This window comes from Chanos chanos, chromosome 8 (assembly GCF_902362185.1).
Source record: "Chanos chanos chromosome 8, fChaCha1.1, whole genome shotgun sequence".
NCBI lineage: Eukaryota > Metazoa > Chordata > Actinopteri > Gonorynchiformes > Chanidae > Chanos > Chanos chanos.
Window position 1 is genome coordinate 10,334,916 of NC_044502.1, and position 11,410 is coordinate 10,346,325.

The window sequence follows — 11,410 nt, forward strand, 5'->3', positions numbered from 1 at the left end:
GTCTTGTTATTGAGGGCAAGAATATCAGCCTAGAGAGAAGAAAAAAAAAATATGAACATAAAAATATCAAAATAAATTGATACTAAATTATGATGAGCATGTTTAAATGTAGATACGTAGTTTAAGATTTTTGGCACTGGAGGGAATGATATACCTTTTCGTTCTGGGCCAGACTATCAGCGGTATCCTCCAACTCTTTGCAATTTTGCTCCGCATTCAATTCTGTTGAAAGAACATCTTCTGTTTTCCTAATTTCTGATTTCAAGAAGTCAAGTCTCTTCAGGAGACTATCCTGTAATTCAGAGAGCGATCTACGGTTAAAAATATGTTAAGCAAAATGGAGGCCGGTATATTCTTCAATATAGCTCTATCGAGACTGTCATTAGTATTGCGATGAATTATACAGTTGTTGAATTCTTTATGTATTATTATTCTCTATATGTTAAAAAATCATGAAAATGACTCCAGAGTAACAAGCCAAAAATGGTTTAACACTAATGAGGTCGGGTTCACTTGACTATCTGTTCCTGACAAAGTTTAGGAGACAAAACAGATACCAAAAAATACCAAAGCCTGAGATACCAAAAACCCTATATAAGCTAGTTTGTTTGGAAACACGGAGTCACTTTTTTTGGAAACACTTACCACTTTCGATTCAGCTTCACTGCTGAGTTTCTGTTTGGAAAAGGAGCATCCTTCATGGTCGTCATTAGCAATAATTTCCCACCGTCTTCGACCACCAGCTTCGTTTAATTCCAAAATGTTACAAAGAATAACATTTTTCCTGAGTTTTAAATCAACATGGATCTCTTCCCTGCATTGTGGGCAGTTTGCTTCTCGCTTAACGAACGCATTTATGCATTTTAAGCAATAACTGTGCCCACAACACAGTGTTGCCGGATCGGTAAATATTTCAAAACAAATAGGGCACTTCAGATTACCAGCAACAGTTCGGACAATGTCTTCATACAGCGCCGTCATGGTGAGTCTACAACCCCTGTTTTAGTGTCAGAATCGAAAGCGGATATACATTGTTTTGACCAATAACGACGCGTGGGTGTGGAATTTAGGAAAAACAAAGATAAAAATTGATGGTGTGGCATTACGGAAATTATAACCTTCTGTTTGTAGCATTACAGTCATATTGTTATGCAGTTACAGCGTTTGCCTGGTAATGCCACATCACATTTACATCTGTTGAATAAACAAATCAAATGTATCTGTTTAGATATAGTATATCATGTGAGTGACCATTCGACAGAAGTCTGTTTTGATGTTAAATCAAAATGAAATCCACATGTAAAGGGTCTGTACATAAATTCTCACTAGAACAGCACGCATGATGTCCAAAAATATTTACAAAGAAAGAAGCATGTCCACTGTAAATTTACTCGTAGATGATGTTATAAATCCGAGTATCCGAATATAGATTCGATTGTTTGTACATCAGGCAATAACAAATCGCAAAATGTTTTGTATTCTTGACGAGCGTAGCGGGTTGCAAAGTTATCACGAAGGACTCGGGAAGTTAATATACCTGGTCGGAACTGATTAACGAGGACAAGAGTTTCTTATCGGAACGTTATAGCCAAGGAATTGTGCAACCTTGATCGAATCTGCTGTGACAGTCCTTAGGCATGCTGAATAGAATGAACTTATGAACAATGTTGGTGGTTGGGCGTATGTTTTCGATTGTCCTCCGTAAAGGTAATACGGTACAAATTGTGTTCTGTTAATTTTATGAACTACAATGATATTCTACTCACTATCAGTTGTTATACAATAAGTAATGTGAGCAGTACAAATTTCTATATTGCACAGTGGTTTTTAACTAATGTGTGTTTACCGTCGTGATTTTCATATTTAAAATATTTATTATGCTGCAGGACGCCATGGGATGTTTTGTCGTCCACCTAGCTCACTGCCAGATTTTGAATCTAAGTTCTTGCATTGCACGTGCTGCTGGCGGAGTCGTATTACTACGGCCGGATTCGATACAATAAATGCTACGCTCTCTCCAGAGATATGTAAGGATGACAGTAGATCGTTGGACTCTTACTACACACCAGAGCAACGAGAGGTCATTTTACAACTTCTAAACACTGCAACGGAGTCAGAACTTGCCTCCGTCAAACTTCTGAGAGGAAGAAAATCTGTCAACATAGTGGACTATAGAAAAAGAAATGGACCTTTCAAAGACTTGGAAAGTGTCATAAACGTACCATTGTTGAAACACAAGAGCGCTGTCATTGTATTTAACTCCATCCTCCATCCGCAAGAGAAAACAGTAAGAAGAAAGACCAAGATTCAGCTGGCTAAATTCATCAGGCCCGAAATTGATCGGGCTTTGTTGGAGGTGAGAAAACTCGGAATTTAAGACATTTACTTTGCACACCTGTTGTCGGTTTTACCTGTTGTAAGCCCATGCTTAATATGTTGCAGGACGCTAGTTCAATTGTGTCCATTGTGTGCGGCACCAATAAGATTGCTTGGACTCATATGGACCGAGCAATGACTGTTTTGGATTGGAAACAGAAGGAGTGCCAGAATTTTATGAAAGGAACTTACATGGCTTCCACATACTTAGAAGATGTAAGTTCTATATTAGCCGTTTAAGTCTGATGTTTTTGCTTAATTTTACACGTGATTTCCAAATTCTGTTTTGACCAAAACAGTCTTGTTTTCCTTATTTCCATCAGATATCCAATGCTGTCTCTGATATCCCAACCGCTGACTTCTTTGTGGTGGAGAAGCCAGGTATATCAATACAAAACACTTCCCTCTACCCAGTTATGGTGCACCTCCGCACTGTGGAGGCCATGCTCTTTGCCCTGCTGGGCTCGCAGCGGGAGCCCGACACTCCTCCCAAGGTACTCAACATGATGCGCACGGCCGTAGGGCGTCACTTCGGCCTGATCGTCGGCGAGGCTCGGACGAGCGGGGCTCACATCGTCCGGCAAATGATGACCGAGTCCGTGACCAAGAAGGCCCCTCGCGTGACCTTCCCCCACGACTTACTGGTAAAATACAGGAACTCTTTCCATATTGGCACCAGGAGTCGTGGAGATGAGATGTGTGATGCTCTGCTACAGGCGGTGGCTTTTTATGAACTCCTCGGAGACTGAAGGCAAAGTAGACGACTAGTTCTATCCACGTCGGATTTTAAGGCTAAAGTGTAGTTATCTGTTCTTGGAGTAATGTGATTCAATTTTTTGAACTGATGAACTCTTGATACATTTTTTTGGGTCCTAATATCTTTACCTGCGCTGTGATTAAAATAGGAGTATTTTGAGCTCTGCAAGCACGTGGACTATCTGGATCTAAAATGATGTGTTTTTTTGTTGAGACCAGTGTACAAAGTAAATGCTTTTAAACCTCTGTTACAGGCGTATTTCAAGGGGGGCTTTATTTTAATATCTAGTGGCTCAGCCACCTAGAAACCAATGCATCCACTTAACTCCCCGAGAAACCCTAACCACCAAAATAAGCTACATAAATACTTAACTGTTTGGTTCTTAAATAGTCACATTCACTGATCGTCTAAATTAAAAAAATCAACAAAAAGAATGTTTCAAGATGTCTGAATGACAAGAAACATTAAAAGCAATGAATGCATTGTTAAAGAAAGAGAAAAGTCTAACTTTTTCATTATCCATTCATTTTATTTTTGATGCAAGAAATGTTGCTCCTCAGTTATTGTAGTATTAGTATAAAAGTATTAGATCACCTTACCCCCAGTCCTTTAACAACTGGTATTCAACAAGAATCAAGCTTGTAGATCAGGGGTTTTCAACTAGGGTTTCGCAAACCCCAAGGGGGTCCTGGTGGTACTATAGGGGGTCTGTGGGACCATGATGGAAACATCATTGTCAGGTTAAATATACTTAGCTCAGTTCTCAAGGGTGTACTTTAGGAGAATAACTTAGGTTGAAGGGTGAAGAACCCCTGGCTTAGATAACGAAAAAAATATTTGTTTATTAGACAACAATCATTTTAAAGTTATTACCATGGCATACTTATTTATAATGGCATTCAAAAATATACAAAGACTTAAAGAGGAGAATATCTACAATATGCAAATATACAGACTTAAAAAAAGGAGAATATCTACAGCCTTTCCTATGAATATCAGTAGTCTAAAATGTACACAACGGTGTAAATTGATTTTGTACTCATAACAAGTCAGCCCGAACGTGAACTCAGTGAATTTCAGTCCGTTCATTAGTAATTATGGAGGGATGACGCAGCCTGCTCCTTGAGTCAGGGGAAACCGGAGTGTAGTTGCTGAAGAGTGCTTTTAGGGAGATGGAGCTGGATTCTTCTGAGGTAGTGCAAAAACCTGCCGTGAAGAGACAGTCATGACAGAGTGAATTAATGGACCAGTGATAAGTGGTTATAACCAGCGTTTCCATCAAGCGTTCGTCATCTCGGCCATCATGGCGTGCCGTACAGATACGTCACAAAGCAACAGTGACTGAGTGCCTCACCTTCTCTTGCCTTGCTCTTTAACCCTTTCTGATCTGCAGAACGTTCGGAGGGCAGGGAGGTAGTCCGTGGCAACAGCAGACTTGTTTCCATGGTTCCTGAATGCTCTGCTAGAGAGAAGTGCTTTTATGATCTTCATGCGCTGCTTGACAGGACTAGAACAGAACATAAAAATACAACATTTATGACTGGATTTGAAACCCGAAGTAGATCATTTATAAGCTGTTATGCAAAGTGTTTTAAAAATACACGGAAGCTTGCGTAACTCAGTCTGTACTGGAGTAACCCAACCTACTGGCAGACTGGCAGTCAAAAATAAAGAAATAAATAAAATCCTTCTATTTGTAGTTATATAACTCACCCTGGTTCAGAAATTGAGGACATGCAGAGGCTGAGCTCATGTCTGTGGATGGGAACAGGGATGGTAAGTTCTTTCATAAATCTCAGCCATTTTTCTGGAACCAGTTTATCTGCGAGCCTCTGAGCCTCTTTCCATGCCTGTGAGATTCCAGTTTGGCATTGGTGGAAGCCCAGACCCTCCACCATAGCCTGCATCTCAGCGAGGCTCTGCCCATGGCACAATTTAAGCTCCTCCTCTCTTGGCACATCCAATAAACTGTCCTTCAGCTCAGCACCTGTCCACCCTATTGGCCTAGGCCCACAGGGACCAGGAACATGCAGCATCTGATCATGTAAGTGGGAGTCCAGATAGGACATATTCTCAAAGAACTCTGCAAAAGAACCAAGGCATTCGGACACCAAACGAGACAACTGTTTCTCTGTCGAGGGATGTTTATTATTACTGTCCAATTGGTGAATCCTTTTCGGAGAAGCCAGGACATTGTTAGATTGTCTCAACAAGAGGACACCGTTGCCTTGAGCAACTGTCGGTCCGAAACAGTGCTGTTTTGTTCTGGAGAAGGGCTTGTCTGGCTGAAACTCTGTGACGGGCCCATGGTTTATTGCAGTAACATCTTCATCTACTCGCTCTCTCTGAGTATGTTGTGCTTTAAGTTGGCTTTGGGAAAAGTTTGGGGAGGATGTGGTTGGCAGCGAAAGGAGAACCTCCATGTTGGAGTAAAGCAGATCTACTCTCCTCTTCCAACTCTCTGCCAGAAAATCAAAACACTCTCTGCTGGCAGTCCAAGATTCCCCCTGAAAGAGCCAATAATACAATCAGTTCAAACAGATCTGAACTAAGAACGGGAACGCATCAAGACAACAGAGCACAACATATATGAAGACCTAGCCAGAGTAAAATGCTGAAAGGATTAGCAAAAGAGACTTTTTCATATTGACACATTTAATTTATTAAGAAGCACATTACATTAAATACACAGTCATTAATAAGGATATCAATACGGCAAAATTTTAGAAATGAACTTACAGTCAGTATAACCTTCAGATCATGTTTTGACTCAAAGCCCATAAGACTATCTGTGCAACCAGTGTCACGAAGAGGGAGATGAAAAAGTAGCTCCTCCTTCTTCAAAGGTTTATCTTTCCCCTCCGCAGAGACCGTGCTCTCATCGTTTGTGGACACTGCAATCGGTATATGCCTAGTTCATCTGGTATCGTTTTTAATATAGGACCAATAAAGAACTATAATAACACCACTCGCCTCTACTCACCGTTAGCTTTGTGAGATGATGCTGATTTACTGAGTGGCAGGTCCTCCTGTCTCCCTCCTCCGCTTCTCACCCAAAGCTGCAGCTGGAGCACGCTCTGTCTGACGTCTCCTCTGTTCAGAGTCAGCAGGGAGGCAACGTCTACTGGATCCGTCCTCACGTTCTCCACCAGACACAGCACCTGGAGGTAACTCCTCATATCCTCCTGCACAAACACAATGAATCAGTATCTGCCATAAATGAACAGCGGGCAGTGATTAGAACTGATGCATAAGGGGGGAAAAAAAAAACCCTGACCATTTTAGTAAAGAATAAATACACTCATCCTGAAGAGCTGACTGGTGACTTGTCAATGATGGACAATTAACATCATGGAAACTGACTTAGCTGCGAGTGTGAGTTGAATACAATATTGTTTTGCGGTTTGGTCTTACCAAAGAGGGTGTCTTAAAACGGATCTCTTCCAAATGTCCACCGAACGTGCTGCTAAATAACGGATCTGTGAGAGAGATTGAAAAAACGTTTTCAGTTTCAGTTTTTATTCTCGATGAAAGAGGTTTTCAGATGATTAGTTAGTATTGGGCAAATGGGCTCACCACTGGTTGTAAGAACTACAGGTCTCTTGGTTGTGTTCATGAAACTCTTTATTGCCGCAAGAAATCCCACATCCTCAGTGAAAATGATGTCAACCTTCAGGACAGAATGAGAGTTGTGTTTGTATAATGTGTAATATAAAAAGAGAATGTATCATATTTCTTCAAGTTGAACTGTTCATTCAAATCAACAGCCTGAGACGCCTTCAAAACTTGATACAACATGGATTCTGTCAGGGCACTGCCTTATAGAACTGCTCTTTGGAAACGTATAACAGTTCCAGTTCCAGTCTCAGTTCCAGTAATGCATTTATGTTCCTTACCTCTTCAAACAATATGAGTGATAGAACAGTTTTTCTGTCATTCCTTTGATGAGGAACTTCATGGTCTGTGTCTAGGTTGGTGGGAGAGGCTTTGTTAAAGAAGTCCTTCATAGCAGTCTCTACTTTTGTAGGTCGGGCAGCTGTAAAGGAAGTTTAAAAAAAGAAGGATGCTAAAAAAAAACAACAACATTAATTCGAAAATTAAAAATTAATTATACTCCACCTTTTATGTTTGGGTTCACAGCTCTTTTTGAGAATGTGTGTTCTTACCATCTTGTGGGTCTTTGAGAGCAGCAGTGGGTTTGTTCACATGCCTAACATTCATCTTGAAAAAATGGTTTAGTGTGATTGGCGGTGGAACTTTGCTTTTCTTGATTTGCGCACGACGAGAGGACAAGGGTAACTTTCTGGATGCGACAACCTTTTTTACAGGCTCCTCTCCTGAAATACAAAGGAACCTCCGCTTAATCATTGGTGTATTTGATATCTTACCCAACATTAACTAAACTCTTTAAGGGCCTGTAAAGGCCTTAGCATATCACCAAAACAGTTTTTTTGGAGGGTTCCCATATAATAAATATATTACATAGTACAAAATACAGGTCTGGGGGACTTTGTAACATTTCACCAGTTACCTCGTAGCGGTTTTTGTACACAACCAATGTTGACGCGACAGCCAAGGACACTTACGAGGGGATGCTGCGGGTTTACTGAAGCTTCGGCCACTGTGGACGCTGAAGAAAGCGGGTCTGAGTGCTGTGGCTCCCTGCGTATCCACCTGGTGGGACTGGGTTGCCTCTTTAAGCAATGAGAGGATGAGACGCCCGCTGCGTGGAGAAGAGCAGTTCACCTCAAATACCTGCAAAAATAACAGCAATAATGGGAGAGAGAGAGAGAGCTCCAGATTATACCTGTTAAAGTCCAGATAGAGGAGAGGTTTATGTGACAACTACAGATAGGTCTGGCATCAGACTGAATGTATGAATTGATTTTAGGTGTTGTGGTGAAGCAAGTCTGACCTTAAAGCCAAGCTCCTGTGCACAGGCATAGACAGCTGCAGTCTTGCCCACTCCTGAAGGGCCGGTGATCAACAGCGTGTTACACAGCGCATCCTCATTCTCCTCCATCAGTTTTTCACCTTCAAAGTCCCCACAGTCCCACGACTCTGCAGCCCAGACGAATAAGTACGTAAGGAGCAAATCAAAGCGTACACAAATTGGGATTGACCTTTCAGTAACTGTTTTACCGTTGCTTTTTTCTTCCAGTTTTTTCTCTCTCCTTTTTCTCCTCTCTTCGCAGTCTGCTCTCACTTTCCATTCCTTTAACCAACTTTCAAAGGAAACAATTAGAAAGGATTAAAGCGTAATAAGACTGGCATTATTCGAAAACCATCTTCATCCCTCTTTTATCCAGGGAACAAACTGATCCCACACAGTCAACCTCTGGAGCTTCTTAACAAATTGCTATTAGACACTTTGCTTTTTACCTGTGTAATTTTTTAACAGATACAGGATTACCAATCACTTCAGTGGAGTGCAGAGGCTGGTATTTTTCTGTCCACAGAACATCCTCTCTCCTTACACAGTCTGTGAGACAACACAGAAAACAGAGGATAGGCAGTGTAGTTAGCAAAAATACATTCTGTATTCCAGTACAGTTATTTTGTTGTACTCCAAAATTCTCAAAATCTGATTTATTCTCTGTTTTCTTGAACGAACCAGGCATTTGTGCTTGTTTCACTGAAATGTTCCATTAGATGAGCCTGCAAATATTTACCTTTCCAGACAAAGTCATGTGATGAGTGAAATGTCTTATTCTGAATCGTGTGATTCATCACATCAGAACGTCCAGTCTGCTGACGCCTACTGTGTTTTCTGCTCAGTCTGTTCCTCCCCGATAGCCTCACAGAAGGAGAGTTATAAGATTCCTTCACAAGTCCCACCATGGGCTCCTCCATTCCTGAGCTGGACCTTCTACGTTTGGGTGAGACTCCACTTATTTGGCCCTCTAACTCACTTTTCCTTTTGCCAGATACAGAAAAGCCTGGTATGGTAGATACAAAAGGTTAGACACAAACACCTGACATGGTGGTATTGATCCAGACTCCATAAAACTCATCATAATAGAACTCTGTCCTCCTCTGACGTTTCCATAATCCTCATTTAACAACTGATTTTCTGTAAGAGGTCAGCCTTTTCCATGGTAGGCAACAGTAACATCACACGCGTGTATTACAAATGCAGAAACAGAAATGTACACACAGACACAGGGGCACCGGCAGATTTCTCACCTAGACTGGAACGCTTCATTTCATGCTCCGCTCGCTTCTTTAACAGCATCGAGAAAAATTTATTCACCGGAAACTGGTCATTAAGAGCCTGGATCTCCTCTAACAAGTCCTTGCGGATTTCATCTGGAAGCTCCTCTCTCCAACCAGACTTGAAATTGGTTCCGTTTGACCCAGTGGAATGTTGGAGGGCTGGAGTATTTGACACGGTATAATATTCTCTCAAGATTTCTGCAACATTCACTGAAATATCAGCAACAATGGGCTTCAAGCTTGTGTTTTTTAAAACTTGTGTTTGCTTTTTGGTCTCAGAGAAGAGCATCTGATGAGGGCTGGTGCTTTTCATCATCTCTGCAGTAAACTCTCCTGGGGTTAATTCATTCACTTGAACTGGGTCAGCACTTTCACAGACATCCATTTGCAGATGCAAAGCTTCTGTACTGTTCCCCATGGCAAACTCCTGGGTTGTTTTTAAAGTTGTTAAATGGTCTTTATTTACACCCATAGCACCTGAACACCTTTCTTCAAAGTTCATGAATATTTTGTCGTCACAGGTACGACCGGAGTCTGAGATCTCGATCACCTGTGGACATTTTATGTCGCTTTGTTCGGTGAAAGAAGCTGATAGTTCAGCCTTCTTGGCACGTTTCAGTCTGTTGTGCCTGGGTTTCAACTTTAGGTGATTTGAAGAGCTTTTAGAATTGTCCTCTTTTGTCCTACCGGAGATGGTGCACCTTCCTTCTGGTACAGGAGCAGCCTTGAAGAAATGAAGAATGCTGGTAGACTGTGGAGGTGAGGATAATTTTTTCCTGGACAAAGCCATGGATTCAAGAAGAGCCGGTGTTGGAACTGTAGAAATGTCATCATCTTCGTCTGTATTTAATTTGTGTTGTCTATCGTTAGGATAAAAAAAATGAAATAAGGTCATAAAGTAAGAAACAGCAAAAATACAAACTCAAGCTCTGTTTGAGAAACGGAAATACTTCACTGCCATAACAACGTACCCCTTTTAGAAAGTTGCATTTTTAGCATCCTCCAGAAAGGCCGAACGTCAAACCAACCGTGACCAAGTAGTTTGTAACGATGATGTACCTTGTTCTGCAATGCATTTAGGACAACTTTTCAGATGCCATATCTCCACTTTTCAGATGCATTTTATATAACACACTGCCAAAACGTAGAACTAATGTTGGGCGTTGGCGCTGCCAAACGTTCGCCCACATTTATACAGGAAAGATTTAACAAAACAGGAAAATATTCACTACTTACTCTTACTTACAAGGGATGTAACGTTAACCGCAGTTTCTGTTTCATGATCGTCCATTAAATGGATCTCAAACGAGGTAATGACGCAAAAGAGAGTGCCTTGTCTGTACAGATCAACAGTTTGTGGTTACGTATATCTACACAATCAGTTCAACCTCTTTAATTCACATCGAACTTGTGCGCAACTCAAAGAATGATATTTGGCGCCAAAGCTTGAGAAAATGTTAACGCAAACTGCTTCGACCAATTAGGAAGCTGTCTGCTTGTGACGCCCCACTTCAAAAGAGAAAAACCCTGCCCCCGGGAGGAAAGAACTGGTGCTCTTAGGGGTGTTAACCTGCTCAACCCTCCAGCTTGGAGCTCTGCACTGTTTTGAATACAGTCTATCTTTTCAATAATCAGGAACCTGCTTTTTCATATACAGGGTTTAGACTACCATTCTTGATTTACGATAACAAGCATGGACTTTTTCTGTAGCCTTGGATCTGGATCAGTGTTTAATACTTCCCCATTTGAATTTCAAGTATAAGGTGGCCAGTCAGTACACATGAGGTTTTGTCATCACTGTGGTGGTGTTTTTGCATTGGAATGCAGCTAGTAACAGCCAATATACTGATCCATTACAAGTGAAAGACAGTGTAAAATAATCAACTCTGTTGGATGTTGCAGTTTCTTGGAAGAAAACTGCATTCCGTGGTGAAGGAGATGTGCACCAAAGACCTGATAAAATCGTGTGTTTATGCGCGATAACGCTCCCGCCCACTCACCTCTCTCCCTGCACACAGGAGTGAAAAGGCCCGGCACGAAAGACAACCAGCTGACGCACTG

At 41.4% G+C, this 11,410-nt stretch overlaps 1 protein-coding gene across 1 annotated transcript; it reads left to right on the forward strand.

The window, feature by feature from the left end:
- Nucleotides 1-1,664: 1,664 nt before the first annotated feature.
- On the forward strand, nucleotides 1,665-3,301 carry tefm (transcription elongation factor, mitochondrial). The gene is made up of 4 exons (XM_030782836.1): nucleotides 1,665-1,707; nucleotides 1,887-2,356; nucleotides 2,443-2,592; nucleotides 2,700-3,301. The coding sequence occupies exons 1-4, from the start codon at nucleotides 1,665-1,667 to the stop codon at nucleotides 3,123-3,125; spliced, it is 1,089 nt and encodes a 362-aa protein (XP_030638696.1). The 3' UTR covers nucleotides 3,126-3,301.
- The last annotated feature ends 8,109 nt before the right edge of the window (nucleotides 3,302-11,410 follow it).

What these genes read in the sequence shown, in the direction of transcription:
- tefm (XM_030782836.1), top strand. Translation starts at nt 1,665, where the DNA reads ATGTTGGTGGTTGGGCGTATGTTTTCGATTGTCCTCCGTAAAG. An exon ending in TTCGATTGTCCTCCGTAAAG is followed by an intron (nt 1,708 to 1,886) that starts GTAATACGGTAC and finishes ATTATGCTGCAG; the next exon opens with GACGCCATGGGATGTTTTGT. An exon ending in CTTCCACATACTTAGAAGAT is followed by an intron (nt 2,593 to 2,699) that starts GTAAGTTCTATA and finishes TATTTCCATCAG; the next exon opens with ATATCCAATGCTGTCTCTGA.